The sequence below is a fragment of the Thermobia domestica genome, chromosome 15 (genome assembly GCF_964235325.1).
Source record: "Thermobia domestica chromosome 15, izTheDome1.hap1.1, whole genome shotgun sequence".
NCBI classification, from domain to species: domain Eukaryota; kingdom Metazoa; phylum Arthropoda; class Insecta; order Zygentoma; family Lepismatidae; genus Thermobia; species Thermobia domestica.
This window is the reverse complement of record NC_137468.1, coordinates 37,500,271-37,519,215: the sequence shown is the minus strand read 5'-3', so window position 1 is coordinate 37,519,215 and position 18,945 is coordinate 37,500,271. Positions and strand designations below refer to the sequence as shown.

Sequence of the window (18,945 nt, the reverse complement as noted above, 5' to 3'; positions counted from 1 at the left end):
AGGTTCATAATTAATAATAGGCATTCTTAACTCCATATTTGTAATCTTAACTTTACCTGGATGCGGTTGATTGTCTTCATATGTTCCATCCTGCTTTTTTGTTTTCCAAATAGCAAATGCATTATCATCAGAACCACTTCTTTTAAATGTATATTTCAAACCTCCTTTCCACATAATATCTTTAAAATCTGAACAAAATCCTGGAAAAAGTCTTAGCAAAAACACTATTTCTTCATCTGATTTTGTCCACGTAATTCCTTCCCATCCACATTCATCATAGTGATTTGCCTCTGGTTTTGAAATCGTACATGTGTTTACAGCTGTTGAAGTTAAACCAGGATAATCTATAATATCTAATATCTGTCCATGCTTACTAACTTGAATTTGAGAAAACAAATGTGGGAAGAAATTACTAATAAGTCTAATATTTTGACCAGCAGTATATTCTCCATCAGCATCTCTACCTCTAATTTCAAAAGTTACATAAATATCAGCATAATATGGATGTATGAAGCCATCACCCACGTCAATATCAAATTCAATAGACCTGTTTGGCTTATTTAAATTCTCGATTGTTTTTTGATTAGGTTTAAAGGATTGTAATTCATATGATTCTATCTTATCCATATTTATTATAAAAAATATTTGTAATCGTTTTATGAATTAAGCCCATAAAATAAACCCATAAAACTTAAATATAACTTCTCCAAATATCCTTATTCCCATTCACCTGACTAATAATTTCTGAAAAACTATACCCATCTGTAAACATTTTTAACACTGTAATGCATAAATGGCCACAAATTACCTCGTTAAAATGTTGTATACGGCTGCTATTGTACTCTATATTATGACCAAGATATTGTACGAGTGTTTTTGGCGGATTACCTCCAAATGAATCAAACACATACTTTCTATTTCCTTTTTTCCAATAACAAATCCAATGCGTTCCTATATTTTTAGACGTATCAAAATTAACAATACCACACTCATTCTTCCTTGGTTGTTTAGGCAATTCATCACTCATAAATACACCTCTAAAGTTTCTTAAGTTTTTTAACAAGTTGTATTAGGTCTAAATTACTTAAAGGTTTAATTTCTTTTTTTCTTTACTGTTTTGGAGTTTACGTTTTTTGAAAGCTTACCACCTTGTTTTTCTTCCATTGCTAAGTTATGTCGCTTTTGCTCTAATTCCATTTTATTCTTTTTTGCATCATCTACAGTCTTAGCAATAGCAGCCGCACCTCCAGGAACAGAACCTAGAGCACCTATTAAAGCTAAAATCGTTGGAATAGTAAATATAAAACCACCATAATGAACTTTATTATCATTTGTCTTCATTTCTTTGTTTATTTTCTTAAGTTGTGGTATGGAAAGAGATAGAGACATACATTGTCATTTACTTAGTTTAGCTTCTTTTTGTTTGAGTTGTTTGTTAGTTAAAATGTGATCTATATTTAATTGTTTAAGTTCCTCATTAGGAATCGTAAATGTAAAATCTTTTAACTGCATATTTATTATATAATTAAAAGCTTTTTATGAAAAATTTCCATAAAAAGTACATATAAACCTAAATCTAAAAAATACTTATAAACCTAAACCAAATCTTACTTTTGTTACTTATAAACCTAAACCAAATCTTACTTTTGTATTCATCACTAAAGCAGTCCAAGAGCAGGTAGTTTTTCAGTTATTAAATTAGCATCTTTATCAAAAACTCTTTCCCAAGCTTTATTTTCTAATTCCTTATCTGCAATATGTCTTGATTCTGTATCTTTATTATCCCTATAGTATATATCATGTTCTTTACAAGCCTCATCTAATGGATTAATACCTTTATCACCTCTTTCTAATCTTTCTTGAAGTTTTGTACCCGGACCACAATATTGAAATCCTGGAATATGCAACTCAAATGGAAGTTTATTAATCAAATCATTTACTAATCCTTTTCCATACTTTTCACTATTCCAAAATTTTGGTGGCAGCGTATTCAATATCTTTATCAAATAACCTATGCCTTTTGGATCATTAGGAATAAATTGTATGAGTTTAGAATTAATCATATCCATAATACCTACTTTCTCATTATAAAAGTTATCATTTCCAGATTTTTCTTCCCCATCAATAACAATCAAGCGATCAATCAGTTTTCTACATCATCCATCCATATGTATTCTTTTGATAATTCGTTATATATCTTTATTCCTTCTCCAGATTTTGGTGTCTTTTTTGAAGGTGTTGGTTTTATATATTCATCCCAAATAGGTTTGATAATTTCTTTATATTTTTTACCTTTACTAGATTTTTGTTTTCTTGTACTTGGATCATTATTATGAAATGCAACACTAGAATCAATTACTATTTGTTTATATTTTTCTAGATCATCATCATAATAATTTGTTGGATTATGTTTTGTCAATAATTCCCATAAACCTTCTGTTCCTGTGTAATGTCGATTATTAATAACTAAATCATCATCATGAATTTTAACTTCTGCATTTCCTATCATATGTATAATTTTCCCATCTTCATCATATGGTTATATTCCAAAACTTTTATCATCTCTAGTTGCATAATATCTTGAGGCAATCTTACCAAAATGAGTTGTTGCTAAAGATTCTATTCCTTCTACTTTATATTTAATTTGTTTTTTCATGTGTTTTATTTCTTCTGTTATAGGCGTATCACTTTCATTTATAGGACTATCATACATAGGTGGTGTTTCTAATAAGCTTGAATCCACTCTCGCACTTTTATACACAACTGGAACTAACTCTTGAATTAGATTTTTATTTTCTTCTGCTACTTTTTGATATATCTTGCTCTAAATCTTTAATTGCATCAATAACAGGCTGATCTTGTTCCTTAAATTTCTCATACTTATTTCGATTACTTTGTTTAATTTCCTTAAATCTTTTAATAAGTTCTTCTTTTAACTTAATATACTTAGCTTTATTAACATCCATTTATTGTATAAAGAAAAAATAACATAACATATACGTTCACCTGCATTCATATACGTTTAGTTTACACTTTTAGAAATTCTTTAATTTTATTTCTATATTTACCATTATTCACCTTCCTAGTCATATCTATTGTTAAGAAACCATGTTCTTCACTCCAACACTTATTACATAATGATTGTAATTTTTCAAACGACATATCAGATGCAACAAATTCATCATATATATGTTTTAAATTTACATTGTCCTGTCTAAATATACAAAGAAAGTTTAAGTTGTCCCTAATTAATTGTTTTGGTACTTTAGAATATGTTTGTCCAAGATAGAAACAGTTCAAACCCTTATGACGACCTCGAGTAAAATATTCTCTAACGTGGTTTTGTTCTTCTAAAATGAAATCATCAAATACTACCACAGAATAGTCCTCACATTCATCTAATGGAATAATCTCTTCATTGTTTCCTTTTATTATTGCTATTGTGTCTTTAATATTACGTTCTATATCTCGAAAAAGTTGTATTAAGTGTTGGTATTTAGGTTGATTTAAACTTTTAGAATAAATATAAACATTTGCATATTTTAACCATTTAGGTGCCAACAAAAAATTATCAATCATTAACGTCGTTTTACCACAACCACTAGGCCCAACTATTAAACATCTTATATCATCAGGTAACAACTCACCATTCCTCTTTCTCTTCGCCGTTTCTTCTGTTAACCTTACTTTAATATCCCAATTATCCATTTTAATTATTATATAATAAATGAAAGTATTTAATTTAGATGGTTATTCATCTGTATTAAACATGTCTTTGCACTACCCATTTGAAAACGATTTAGAAGTAGCTGTTGCAGGATTTTACACAACATACTTAACTCCAAACATTACAGAAAAGAACAACAAATTAACATTTTGTAATAGCAACTCAAAATTTACAAAACAACTCATAATTCAGCCTGGTCAATATAGTTTACAAGAATTAGAAGAATATATTAAATCAAACCTTCCATATACCAACGATCCTTTTAAAAATATTCAATTTACTGAGGATAAGGGAAAATAGAGTTAAAATATTTAGCCAGCAATGTGATATAACCTTAGATACCATTAATACTGTATTAGGTTTTAGTGAAAAGAACTTGGCTGAAAAGATAGAACATGTTGGAGATAAGCCACCAAGGTTTCATCCGTTTGATACTATAAATATTCACTGTGATTTAGCAGAAGGTATGCTTTTAAAACACAATGATACAACACACAACGAAACAGACTTAATTGCAACATTTAGAACAAATGCAGAGTTTAGAGAACCAATTATATATGAATCTGAAGAAAAGATATTTTTCCCAATACATCACAATAAATTTAATAATTTCAAAGTTTCAATTAAAGATGAGAATGGTGATTTGATTGATTTTGGTGGAGCTCGTATAACTGTTACTCGCTTACTCGCTCGTATATAAGTTTTACTTGCTGTTAAATAATTCAAATTATTATATAATAAATATGGATATTTTTGGTAATGTTAAAAGTAAGGTAAGTGATATTAGTGAAGAGCAGCTGAAACAGTTAAGGAATTTAGATAATGTTAAGAATGAAGAATTTGAAAAATATAAAAGAGAAAATTATTACACACATCAAAATTTAATGAGTCGTAGAAATTTTAAATCTGAACTAAATAAAATTTTCACAACAAATTATAGATCGTGGATTGATTTTACACAAAAAAGAATAGTTAATATAACTAATGGTATTGATCAACAAGATGCTATTACGTTAAACCAGCTCGAGTCAGTGAAAAGCGATATTAACAACCAATTAGAAAGTGATAGAAACAAATTTGAAGATGTATTAAAATCATTACAAGACACACACATAAAGAAAGATGATATTGAGGTTTTAAAAGGTGAATATATGAAAGAATTTAAAAAGACTAATAATAATGTTACTATTCTATTTAAAGCAAAAGTTCCTGTTTCAGAATTTAATCAATATAAGTCAGAAATATCATCCCTATTAAATACACTTACAACAAAAGATGATTTCCAAATGATGAAGAAGGAAGCTTTTAATTTAATTATGCAAAAAGAAACTATAAATTTATTATGTCGATTGAGAACTAGAAATGTTCCAGATCCAATTATCAAAATATTTAATCTCTCTAATGGTTATGAATTTCTCTATAATGGAAAAATAATGCATATGGAATTAAGTTTGGATAGATACTTTTTAGATATATTTTTGAACAATACTATAGTGGTAAATTTTCCTTTAAACAGTAAAAAGGGTGATATAATTATGTTTCAAGCACAAAAAATTCAGCTATGGAAGAAGGAAAATCATTGCAAGTTATTATGTATATAGAAAGAGAACTTTAATGATTTTCTTTTAATAAATAATGATGTATTGTGTTAAGTGTAAGAAATCAACAGGTGCAATGAAAGGTACCATTAGAGTAGAACAAAGAATGGGAGATATGTTAAGAAAGGTATATGTGTTGTATGTGGTACTAATAAATCCCAATTCATTAAAAAGCCCGATTGACTATATGAAGGTGAAGGTATTAGAGAAGACATTATAGAAGAAATTCATAAACCATCTAGAAAGAATTATCCTAGGTTAAGTGTTATTGTTAAAGGTATCGATGATCTTTGGCAAGCTGATCTTGTTGAAATGGATAGTGGAGTATTAAAAGGTGTTTCCAAATTAAATAAAGGTTATAAGTATCTGCTAACGATTATAGATGTGTTCTCTAAATATGCGTTTGCTGTTCCTGTTAAAGATAAGAGTGGTAAGAATGTTACAGAAGCATTTGAATCAGTGTTAAAAGTAAGAAAACCTAGTAACTTACAAACTGATCAAGGTAAAGAGTTTTACAATAAAGAATTTAAGAAGTTGATGGAGGAAAATAGGATTAATCATTATTCAACCTATAGTGGTAAAAAAAGCTTCTGTTGAAAGATTTAACAAAACACTTAAACAAAATATGTGGAAGAAATTTACTGTTCAAGGTAATTATAAGTGGTTAAAAATATTGCAAGGTTTGGTTGATGAATATAATAACAAAGTACAATTGGTGTGAATCCTGTAGAAGTGAATAAGAATAATGAGCATGTGATATTGAAAAAAGTATATAAGAAAGAATATGAGCCTGTTAAGTTAAAGTACAAGATTGGTGATTATGTTCGTATAAGTAAAATTAAAGGTTTGTTTGAAAAAGGTTATACACCAAATTGGTCAGCAGAAGTGTTTGTTATTAATGAGGTTATACCATCTAATCCACCAACATATAAAATTAAAGATTTAAACAATGAAGAAGTTAGAGGAAGATTTTATGAACCAGAATTATTGAAAACTAAATATAAGGATGAGTATTTGGTTGAAAAAATATTGAGAAAGAAAGGTAATAAAGTGTTTGTTAAATGGTTAGGGTTTGATGATTCACATAATAGTTGGATAGATAAAAATAATGTAGTATTGTAAATGTTATATTTTATGATTATTTCATAAAAGGTATAAAGTGTTTATTAAATGGTTAGGGTTTAATAATTTACATAATAATTAAATAAATAAAAGTAATATTATAAATGTTATATTTTATGATTATTTCATAAAAGGTATAAAGTGTTTATTAAATGGTTAGGGTTTAATAATTTGCATAATAATTAAATAAAAGTAATATATTATAAATGTTATTCCATAAAAGGTAATAAAGTGTTTATTAAATGGTTAGGGTTTAATAATTTGCATAATAATTAAATAAATAAAATATAATATTATAAATGTTATTTCATAAAAGGTAGTAAAGTGTTTATTAAATGGTTAGGGTTTAATAATTTGCATAATAAATAAATAAATAAAAGTAATATAATATTATAAATGTTATTTCATAAAAGGTAATAAAGTGTTTATTAAATGGTTAGGGTTTAATAATTTACATAATAATTAAATAAATAAAATATAATATTATAAATGTTATCTTTTATGGTTATTTCATAAAAGGTAATAAAGTGTTTATTAAATGGTTAGGGTTTAATAATTTGCATAATAATTAAATAAATAAAAGTAATATAATATTATAAATGTTATTTCATAAAAGGTAATAAAGTGTTTATTAAATGGTTAGGGTTTAATAATTTACATAATAATTAAATAAATAAAAGTAATATAATATAAATGTTATCTTTTATGGTTATTTCATAAAAGGTAATAAAGTGTTTATTAAATGGTTAGGGTTTAATAATTTGCATAATAAATAAATAAAGGTAATATAATATTATAAATGTTATTTCATAAAAGGTAAATAGGATTAGAAGGTGATGATAATTATGATGATGAGTGAGTATATGAAAATGATTCAGTTTTTATCATATTAATAATGACTTTAATGGGGTGATCCCATAAAAGCCCTATACTAACACAACACACTAATATATGTAGACAATGGCAGGAGTGTACAAGTATTAGCAGTTGTGTTAGGAAAATTGAGTATGCTAATGTTGGTATATATAACATGAAAAAAATATTATGAAAATGATCTAAAAAATTTGGTGAATATAAAAAAACGATACAGTATTTTTTCATATAAGATGAGTATAAAGAATATTAATTTTACTGGTGAGGAGATGAAGGAAATGTCGGTTGCAAAACTAAAACTAATATGTAAAGTCAAGAAAATCCGTAACAATAGTTCTTTAAATAAGAGTGAATTAATAAAAAAAATCGAACAATATCAAAATGAACCAGATGAATTGAAAGTGTTATACACAATGAAAGTTGATGAATTAAAAAAACATTGTAAAGGTAAGGGAATAAAAGGTTATTCTAAATTAAGAAAGGCAGAACTTATTGATCTTATTAAACATGAAGATGAACAAAACAGATCACAAATTAGAAACATATTTCCATTTAAACAAGATGTTTTGAAGAATCGAAACCACAACGAATACCAATTAAAGTAGAAACAAAGGAAACAGCAATACAGAAACGATTACAAACTATCACAATTGAAAACATAGGAGGATATAAAGATCCGGTGAAGTTTTTAAATATAAGTGGGAAAGTAGTTATTAACAAAATCAAGGAAGAATTAAAGCATCACCCATTAAAAGTCAACCTTGTATTCATTTGTGATTATATTAAAGATAAAGAAGTACAAGAACGCAATTTTAAAACTATGAATGAAAGAATATTACAATCAACTGACTTAGATGAATATATAACCCATGCTAAACAAAAACTATGTAGAGAGATGGAGGAATTTCAAGGTAGAGGATCAGGATGGACATTACATCAAATTAAACATTTAGAAATCAGACTAAATAAATGTGTACCATTACGAGCTTCTTCCTATATTGACCTTCCTAAACCAATTAAAGATAAGAAAGCAGTAATCAATATTAAAAATCAGGATAATAAATGTTTCTTATATTCAATTGCAAGTTATTTAAAACCTATTGATAGATGTTCTCAATATCAACGACCTTCACACTATACAGAAATTGTGATTGAGTTACAAGATAAATATTGTAATGGTATTGAATTTCCTGTACAATTAAAAGATATAGTAAAGTTTGAAAAGAGAAGTAACATATCCATTAACGTGTATAGTTATGATGATGAATATAATATATACCCACTTCAAATCAAAAAATAAGCAGGACAAACACGTCAATTTATTATATGTAAAAGATGAAAATAATAGTCATTTTTGTTGGATAAAGGATTTATCGAGATTAATAAGAAGTCAAGTAACAAAACATAAGGAGAAATTGTACTTTTGTGATAGATGTTTGGTAAGACATTTTAGAAATGAGAAGCAATTACAACAACATGAGCTATATTGTAAGGAGCATGAATCTGTTAGAATAGAACTTCCAAAACCATATGACAAATACAATTCGAAAATTATAATAGATCATTAAGAGTACCATTTACGATATATGCCGATTTTGAATGTTTGTTATGTAAAATGGAAGTAAACCATAATTGTTCTAAAACTGTGAAGTATCAAAAGCATTTACCAATGAGTTTCTGTTATTACATCAAATACTCAAATGGTATGTATAAAAGTCCTGTTAGTTATATTGGTTTAGATGCTGCAAAGGTGTTTGTGAAGAAGTTAAAACAACAAGCAATAGAAATAAAGAAAATATATAACAAAAAAGTTGAAATGAATAACCTAACTAAAGATGAGGAAAATAGATATAATAATTCCAATAGTTGTCATATATGTGAGAAAAACTTGAATGATTTACCACCAGCGATTGAAAAACAAATAAATATGTTAAATAAGAAAATACAATTCGCTAAAGATAATGATAGCATGGTTGAAAAGTTAGAAGAATGGAAACATGAATTAGGTAAATGTTTAAAGAATATAAATAAAAATAAAGCAAAAGTAAGAGATCATGATCATTTAACTGGAAAGTTTAGAGGTGCAGCTCACAGTTATTGTAACTTAAGCTAAAGAAATCCTAATTTCATTCCAGTATTTATTCACAATTTAAGTGGTTATGATACTCACCTATTTGTTAAAGAACTTGCTTATGATAAGAATGAAATAAAACTAATTGCAAACAATGAAGAAAAATATATAACATACTCAAAATATGTGAAGGTTGATAAAAAGAATGGGATTAATTTACGATTTCTAGATTCATTTAGGTTTATGTCAAGGAGTTTAGCAGAACTAGCAAATAACCTTACAAAAGAACAATATAGAGAAATGTCAAAGTATTTCACTAATGATTTATTAGATTTAGTAATTAAAAAAGGTGTGTACCCATATGATTATATTGACTCAATTGAAAGATTAGAAGAAACAAAACTATCTTCAAAAGAAATGTTCTTTAATAAACTTACTAAAACCCACATCAGTGATATAGATTATGAGCATGCGGAAAATGTTTGGAAGTCATTCAATATTAAAAATCTAGGTGAATATACAGAACTTTATAACAAGACAGATGTATTAATATTAGCTGATGTATTTGAAAGTTTTAGAGATGTGTGTTTAAAAGCATATGGTTTAGATCCTGCTTGGTATTTCACTGCTCCTGGTTTATCGTGGGATTCAATGTTAAAGATGACTAAGATTAAACTAGAAATGTTAACTGACTGACAAAATATTAATGATAGAAAAAGGTATAAGAGGTGGAATTTCACAATGTAGTAAGAGGTATGTAAAAGCAAATAATAAGTATATGAAAAGTTATAACAAAGACGAACCTTCAAAGTATTTAGCTTATCTAGGTGCAAATAATTTATATGGATGGGCTATGAGTCAATACATGCCTTACAAAGACTTTAAATGGGTTCAACCTTACATGAACATAATGAATATTCCAGATGATTCAGAAACTGGCTACATATTAGAAGTTGATTTAGAATATCCAGAATACTTACATGATAAACATACAGATCTACCATTAGCTCCAGAAAATGTGTCCACCAGGATCGAAACATTCAAAATTATTAACAACGCTTTACAATAAAGAAAGATGTTATTCACTACAGAAACTTAAAACTATATGTCACTTGGGATGATATTAAAGAAAATTCATAGAATATTAGAGTTCAAGCAATCAAACTGGTTAAAGGAATATATTGATTTAAATACAAATATGAGAACAAGAGCTAAAAATGATTTCGAGAAAGATTTTTACAAGTTAATGAACAATAGCGTATTTGGTAAAACAATGGAAAACATTAGAAAGAGGCCATCTATTACCTTAGAATGTGATCCAATGAGGGTGGAGAAGTTAATAGCGAAACCGAACTTTGATTACAGAACAATATTTACTGAAAATTTGTCTGCGATACATATGAAAAAAGAAAAATTGACCTTCAACAAACCAATATATGTTGGTATGAGTGTGCTAGATTTATCAAAACTATTAATGTATGACTTCCATTACAACATTATGAAACCTAAATATGATATCGATATAGACTTATGTTACACGGATACTGATAGTTTTATATATCAAATTAATACAGATGACTTCTACAAAGACTTAAAGGAAATGGTTGATCTATTTGACACAGGTGATTATGGAAAGGATAATCAATATGGAATACCACTAGTAAACAAAAAAGTATTAGGAAAGATGAAGGATGAAAACAAAGGTAAAATAATGACGGAGTTTATTGGGTTAAGATCAAAGATGTATGCCTTTAAAGTTGAGAATGAAGAGGTGAAAAAGTTGAGAGAAGTTGAGAATGATGATAAAAGATATATACTAGAGGGTGGTATAAGTACATTAGCTTGGGGGCATTATAAGATATAGTTAAAATGTATGTATAGTTTAGTTTTAGGTCATATTTAATTAACTTTTGTGTACTGTAGTTGATAGGTGTTAGTGAGTAATCTATATATATAAAAGAGAACGTACAAAATCCTTTGTCCGCTCATCACGCTAATACGGCTAAACCAATTTCTTTCATTTTTGGGGGGTTATTAGGATTTGGACCCTAGATGGTTTTTATCATACCACTTTAATTTTTAATTACCAGTGTCTTGAGATAATTGACCATTCAAGTGTCCATAACGTACAAATCCTTTGTTATTAGTTCATCATAGGTAAAAATAAACGTATTTATATGCAACCCGCATGACCGTGTCACTCGGCGGGTTAACATAAATGACAGGCGATATACAGCGGAAAATAGCTTGAATCTTCTGTTTAAAATTTTTTAATTGATTTGCTTATTTTTACAGACACTTTTACAATATGCCAGCACCGGGATGACCGCAGCGAAGCGGGGCGGGTTAACATAAATGACAGGCGATATAATGTTAAGATTTACTGCAATCTTCTATGGTTTTTATCATATCACTTGAAAGCGAAAAAGTAAAAATTATCTAAGTAACAAAGTTTATTGCGTTCCGGGGTGACCGCAGCGAAGCGGGGTGAACGCTGCTAGTTATGTATAGTTTAGTTTTAGGTCATATTTAATTAACTTTTATGTGTACTGTAGTTGATAGGTGTTAGTGAGTAATTATGTATAGTTTAGTTTTAGGTCATATTTAATTTTTATGTGTACTGTAGTTGATAGGTGTTAGTGAGTAATTATGTATAGTTTAGTTTTAAGTAAAATTTATATTTTTGTCATAAAAGTTGTTTTTGTTATTTTATCCTTAGACATAGACAACCAGTAATACATGAAAATAATTGTTTTATAGTCTAGTATTTATATCCTGTTTACATTTCCTTAATACATTCTTAAATGGTGAAGATGTTTTGATTTTTTATAATTTTATCCTTAGACATAGACAACCAGTAACGCGTTAGAAAAAAATTATAAGAAAATAGAAACCATTTACCGTTTGAATTTTTAAAATCGATGAATATTTGGTGAAGTTATAACAAAATCAAAGTTTCGGGAATTTTTTACGGGTTTATTTTTGAATTTTCGGGAAAATGTTATTCTTTAAAAAAAAGTCTTAAAATTTTGTATTGATTATGCTAGTATTTTTTATTTTTCAAAACTGACATAAATTAGCAGTTATTAAAATTCAAAATCGTATTCTTAAAGGTAGACAACCAGTTATGCACCAGAAAAATCACATCTTTAATTCTATTGTGGGGCCCGTTTGTATTTTCAAAATATATCTATAAATAAGGATAATATTAAGCATTTTCCATTTTGCCCCTGAAATTTCAAAGGTTATGCAATCCCGCAACACTTGCCCCTGAATTTATGCAACCCGCAATCCATATATGGGCTATCCAAAAATGTAATCAGATTGTCAAAATATTCAATAGGAACCAAGATATCGATAATCTTACTACTACTATATTTTGAATTTGCCGGCTAGATGAAATAAAGAAAGAAAAGTATCCTTGCTACACTAGCGCATGCATGTGGCACGTTTTGGAACTAAATACTGACTCTGTCGACAAGGATGCTAACGGCGAAGATGCATTCGCTTGAATTCTGGTCGTTACGAGAGAAAAGTTGAGCGAAGAATGCTGCTCCCGAGCTATGTGCAGCCGTTAAATTCAATGTTAAGTATATGGGAGGCGAAGAATACTGCGTCGTTACTCCGCTGTTAATCATTCTCTCTCTGTTTCTATTGCACAAACCTCTCTGTCGTTCAAAGCTGATAAGTTGTGTTGGGTTGTATAAATACAGGCGGCAAAATGCTAAATTCGTTATTTTTTATCCGATTTTGATAATTCAAACGACATTTAAAAGAGTATGTATCAGAGTTTAAAATGTAATTGTTCATTCTTGTTAAATGTTATTAGATTTAGTGATTTTATTGTTTTTGTAATTAGATTTAGTGATTTTTTTATTTTTGTAACTAGATTTTGTGATTTTTTATAACCAAATTTAGTGATTTTTGAAGTCAAAACCGGTTATAACCAGATTTTTGTAACCAGATTTAGTGGTTTTTTATTTTTGTAACTAGATTTAGTGATTTTTTATAACCAAAGGAGGTGGGCTGATAAGGGCCATTTTTCGCCCATCAGGCCCGAGATGTGAAATGCATGGTTTCCAATAGTATACCTCATAAAAATAAGAAAACAAATATATTTTGATGGAAAGCGCTATAAGTGAGAGGTAAAAAATAAAATAAACAAAGACGTAAGTCGTGTGTTAATGAGGAACGTAAACACTAATGTCATGAGTTGGCATCCGAGAAAGCAACAGTAAATAGAACACTAACGGCAAGAATAAGAAGAATGAAGTCTACTACGACTATGAGATCAATATATTACATCGGAAATAATCAAGCATAGATAATAATCAGATAGCTGGAGACACTTGTAGCTAGTTTGCAGATTAGGCATCGTGCTTTCTGTTGTCATCCGAATCGCCACTGGACCATCCTGCAGCGGCATCTTGTAGTGTATGAGTATATTCTAGACTCGGTTTCTTAACTGCGGTGGAATTGTGGCGCTAGTAATCCAGAAACCATAGTACGGAAGCAACATGCCCACAACATCCGACGACCCGTGCGCCTACTTTACATTGACAGTACCACTGAACTCGGAGAACAGAAGCATCGTCATGATGTATGTACAGAGAGTACATACCTTTGTCACTTAAGTGCTCGTGAGTGTAAGGATCGGAGACATCAGGTAACAATTGTTGGTCGTTGTTTTTCATCTTTCCCTCAGTATTGCAATATAACGTATTAATGACTTCCCACCGGTACTTCATTGACGCGTGGTATGTATGATTCTTCGATATATATATATCTATTGCAGAATTTCATGCCATTCTGCGACTGGTTTTCCTGCTCGCACTTTTACTCATACCACTTTCAGAAATGACACGCCTTCTCAATACTCCATAACGTGCTGTCTCTATTTTTGCTGCCCTACACACATATCCGCGCAAACAATACATTTTCTTTATATATCTTATTGACATGCTGAGCATGTATTTTCAGTCACAATCAGTAACTTACATCAGAGCTAGAGTATCCAGTTGAACTCGTACATTACAGCGTATAAACGGTATTCATCGCTCTATACTCTCGCGCAATACATTTTGTTCTCTAATAGGTAGAAGGACACACTGAACCAAAATCAGTTAGTACTCATATCAAAGGTTACACAGTGTTATATTATGACGAGTCAGATTTATTTTGGTTCATCGACTCCTTCTTCCTATAAGCCTCCATCAAAGACAGCAAACATTACCAAAATGTCACAAAACGCTGAAACGGACTCTTTGGGCACTCATTTCTATGACTTACTATTTTCTTTATCACGTATCTATTATTTTTACATATGCAACATATCTTCTAGTATACAAATACATTGCAAACTTGTCGGAATCGGACACTTCATTTTTCCGTTGTCTGATGGGCGAAAAATGGCCCTTATCCGCCCACCTCCTTTAGTGATTTTTGAAGTCAAAACCGGTTATAACCAGATTTTTGTAACTAGATTTAGTGATTTTTTGTAACCAGATTTAATGATTTTTTGTAACCAGATTTAATGATTTTTGAAGTCAAAACCGGTTATAACCAGATTTAATGATTTTTGAAGTCAAAACCGGTTATAACCAGATTTAATGATTTTTATAACTGGATTTAGTGATAGAATGCATTAGAAGTTATTATGAGTAAGATAGAAGTTATTTGAGACGTGATAGAAGTTATTTGGGATAGGGAGTGCGCTAGAAATTATTAGGGGTAGATTAGAAGTTATTAGAGATGATAGGGTGACATATAGTTAAAATGGGCTAATAATAAATTTGTCTGCAGAATCCCCATTCCCTATCTACTCACTAAGTCGGAAGAATAGACATTGCTATGTTTAAATGATCTTTGATTGTTTGTTTAAGCGTGTTCGTTTATTTGTCACAGCAGTTTGGATAGGTTTTGTGTGAGAAATGGAAATTTCGTGTAAACACTTTCGGACAGTGTTTTTAATGATTTCAAAGATAGTTTAACGCCAAAACAAGGTATGAACGACTTCATTTGGTTTTTGGGGATAAGACACCAACCAATAGCTTTGCGTACGATTGATTTTCTGTATTTCAGAATGATCGCAGATTTCTTACTGATTAATATCGTTAAATTCGTCCATCTACGTCTGTTGTTCCCAGTAATGTTAATAATGTGTGGGAAGCGATTGAGAGACATCGGCATGTGACATAGCATGAGATTCAGCATTCTTGAACATTGACTTGAAAGCAATACATACGATTTTTCATAGTCACCTGAACGTACGGAAATTTTCAAGCCATTGTATCCCACATAACTTGACTAAAGCTCAAAAACAGGCTCCTGTCAATTAGTATAAGGAAATACTCTAGAAAATCAGCTAGATAAGTGAAATTTGATGTACTACATCGTTACGGCCACGAAACTGATCTACTCATACAAACTCGAAACGAAACAGCAGTCCACCATTTGGATGTTTTAAAGTGAGCCGACACCGACGAAAGTTGTTCGTTCGAGAAGTGCTGCCAAATAAATGATTGTTTCTTCGGTTATACCGGACAGTGGCAACCTAGCTTTAAAAGTTCGAATGCTGAGTGATATACAATTTGTTTGCCAGAGGACATCAATAAATTCCGTAAAACAAACTCAAATCGTCGCATTATTCGTCACTACAACGACGCCAATTCCCACGCAGTATACCAATCTTGATTTTTTTAATTTTATTTAATTTATTTTTTATCCAGTATAGATATCGAATTAATCACTCATTGTTCGTAGTCACCTGATTTATCACCTAATGACATCGTTTTGTTCCCACATATGAAAAATAGGATATGTGGTGAGCGATTTGTCTCACTTGAAGCAGCAGCAACAGCCTCAGAGTGGAAATAATGCTTTCAGAATTGGTTTGGCCGCATGCGAAAATGTGTCGATATCTTTAAAGGTGAATACTTTGAAAAAGAATAAAGTTATTTCCAAAATTTCACATGTATTTTCTCATATTGATTGTAGAAACTTTTCCAGCTGCTCTGGTAGTAGATCCAAGCAGATAGTAATATCCATTCCTATATTTTGCAGGATGCACTTGATAAGGCGGGTGCAGTGTTGTTCCTTGAAGTGGATCTTCGACTCACAACCGGTCACTTGGAACCGCTTCTTCAGAAAGCTCGGTCCACTGGAGTTGTCACGTGGGCTACCCATCATGCAACATCATCACTAACTCATCCTAAGATGTTTGATTATTTCCACACATCATCAGAATCCTTTTTCTTTCTGCCAATGGTTCAATCCAATCATATTTTGCTGTATAATACAGCGGAAGTTCATACGAAACTAATGCTGCCATGGGTACAGTGTTCGCTGACCCAAGATTGTATCGACCCCATCGGGGCACAATCGAGTGGTTGTAGGTTTAATAAAAAGCCGCTCTACCGGTACTCAGGTTGTCATCGGTATGATGGAAGTGCGCTGAACATTGTTTTAGGACTCATGTTTAAAGAAACTAGTTACGTTTATAGCGGAGGCGACGTTTTCTTCCGACAAGTCAACGAAGGGACGGAGCTGATGGAGCCAGAGAAGATTAGTGAGAATTCTACGGTTTCGACGGTTGTACATGGCTTGTGAATGGATGTAATTTAGCCGTTTTGTACATAAACGTAAAGAATAAAAAATGACGGTAGTGTTTAAATAATTAAGAGAAAGAAGTCACAGTTTAAATTATTATTGTTAACAGCAGCACGCAGTGTTCGGTTCAGTAGTCAATTTTTTTTTAGTAATACCAAAGATTAAAAAGAACAACTGTGTTGTGTGTTAGTTACTTGAGTTAGATTTTTAATTTTTTTTTCTGTAGGCATGACAATTTCTTCTTTGGCAGCTTCTCGTTAAAATGCAGAATTTGTTTATAAGTTTTGTACTTAGAGTATTTTACCTTATATTTTTTCCTTTTTTTTTTTATAACTAGGAAAATATTGTTTTCATCGAATTAAGGGTATAGACTACGAAAATAATTTTGATTTTTTTTTTAATCTATCCGACAAACTGACTTAAATAGAAAATCTTTCGATATATGTGATTTTTGTTCTTGCACGGATACATTTGCTTAGAACAAACGAATCCAAGTAGACTTACGAAAAATGGAAATAAAAAGGTACTTGTATGATAACTTAAAATACAAACATTAAAGGCAAAATTATCTCCTGGCTAGAGATAACTTGTTTTCAAGCCTGAAGCCGTTCGTTGAGGGAATAGATTCTTTTAAAGACTATTTGAAAACATCCATTCCGTTAATAAGCCGCTTGAGTCTGGAAAACTAGTGGGCCATCCATGTTCGTGTTTTAAATAATCTTGTAACTATCTTCAATTTTAATTTTCATATCCCAGTGCTGGAACCTTTTGTTCTAACCAACATATGTAAAATAAAATTACAAATGCGTAGATAAGTTCGTCAGTAAATAACATAAAGGATAATTCTCAAAATAATGGAATAGCGATAGAATCCATTATTGAAATTACGGATGTAAAGCGGTGCAGTACTCAGCAGTACTGTGATACAAGGTTAATATATTTGAGATATTGCGTATTTCTGCGTAAAATAACCAACTGTGAATTATGACATCATACAACTAACCGGCCAATTACGCTGCAATAAACAATGTCTTACATCGAAATGGAACCTAAATTTTATTTGTTTCTGTACTTTTTAAATTATAAAGAAGACATAGAAGAAATCACAATGATCATCAATAACCATCACATCAAAATTATGAATCAAGGAATATGTATGTATTTTAGTAAATTCACTTTAGTCTGATACTACCATACTGTTATGTTAATTCGTATTGTGGTCGATACATGGCAATATCTTATATTCTCGATTTCATATTTGTAAGTTTCTTCTCGGTGTATCATGAATATTGCATTTTGATAATAAATTTATGGTCTTCCAACCCATGAAATATTCTGATCAGCAAATAGCTTCCTTGATCCACAAAGCGAGCCCCACATTTACATTCGCGATGCCTGATTAACTCTTTTAAAAGATCCTAATTCTCTACATAAAATTAATTCCTCTCGTAACAAAAAGGAACTTTATTTATTAGGTTTTATGGCACGGATTTTTAATGATTGTTTCGCAATGCTCAGTCTGATTATTTTGCCGTTTTACGTAATTCGAATCTGGTTTTAAAGCCAGTAAAGCGGTGTTTAAAACAAATTGTGTTAGAAATAAATTATGATTATCAGTATAGCAGTTCAGCGAGGAAATGTGGCTTCCATTTTAGGTACATTACCTCCTGGAAAATTATTAGAAGAAGTTTTTCTTTTATAATTACCTGTTCAGAATATGCTGTTTATCAGTCTGTAAAAAAAAATGTCAAATATGTTCCAATTTATAGATAAAAAAGTACTGTAATACATATCAATTGTAATTCTAATACAAAGAATAACGATCACAACACAATACAATAGATAATTATGATTTTGGTGAATAAAGTTTTGGAGAAACTGCCGTTCAAAATGTGAAAACTAATAAAAAAAACAAATTTCTGTTTTTTTCGAAGGCAAAAAATTTA

General features: G+C 29.9%; 1 protein-coding gene across 2 annotated transcripts in view; it reads left to right on the top strand.

Moving 5' to 3' along the window:
* The window catches only part of LOC145670975 (uncharacterized), a 51,327-nt gene extending 32,622 nt beyond the window's left edge, over nt 1-18,705 (top strand). For both annotated transcript variants that reach the window (XM_081739593.1, XM_081739594.1), the window contains exon 6: nt 16,454-18,705. In XM_081739593.1, coding sequence (XP_081595719.1) covers nt 16,454-16,999 — 546 coding nt within the window. In that variant the 3' untranslated portion in view covers nt 17,000-18,705. The remainder of the gene's footprint in view (nt 1-16,453) is intronic.
* The last annotated feature ends 240 nt before the right edge of the window (nt 18,706-18,945 follow it).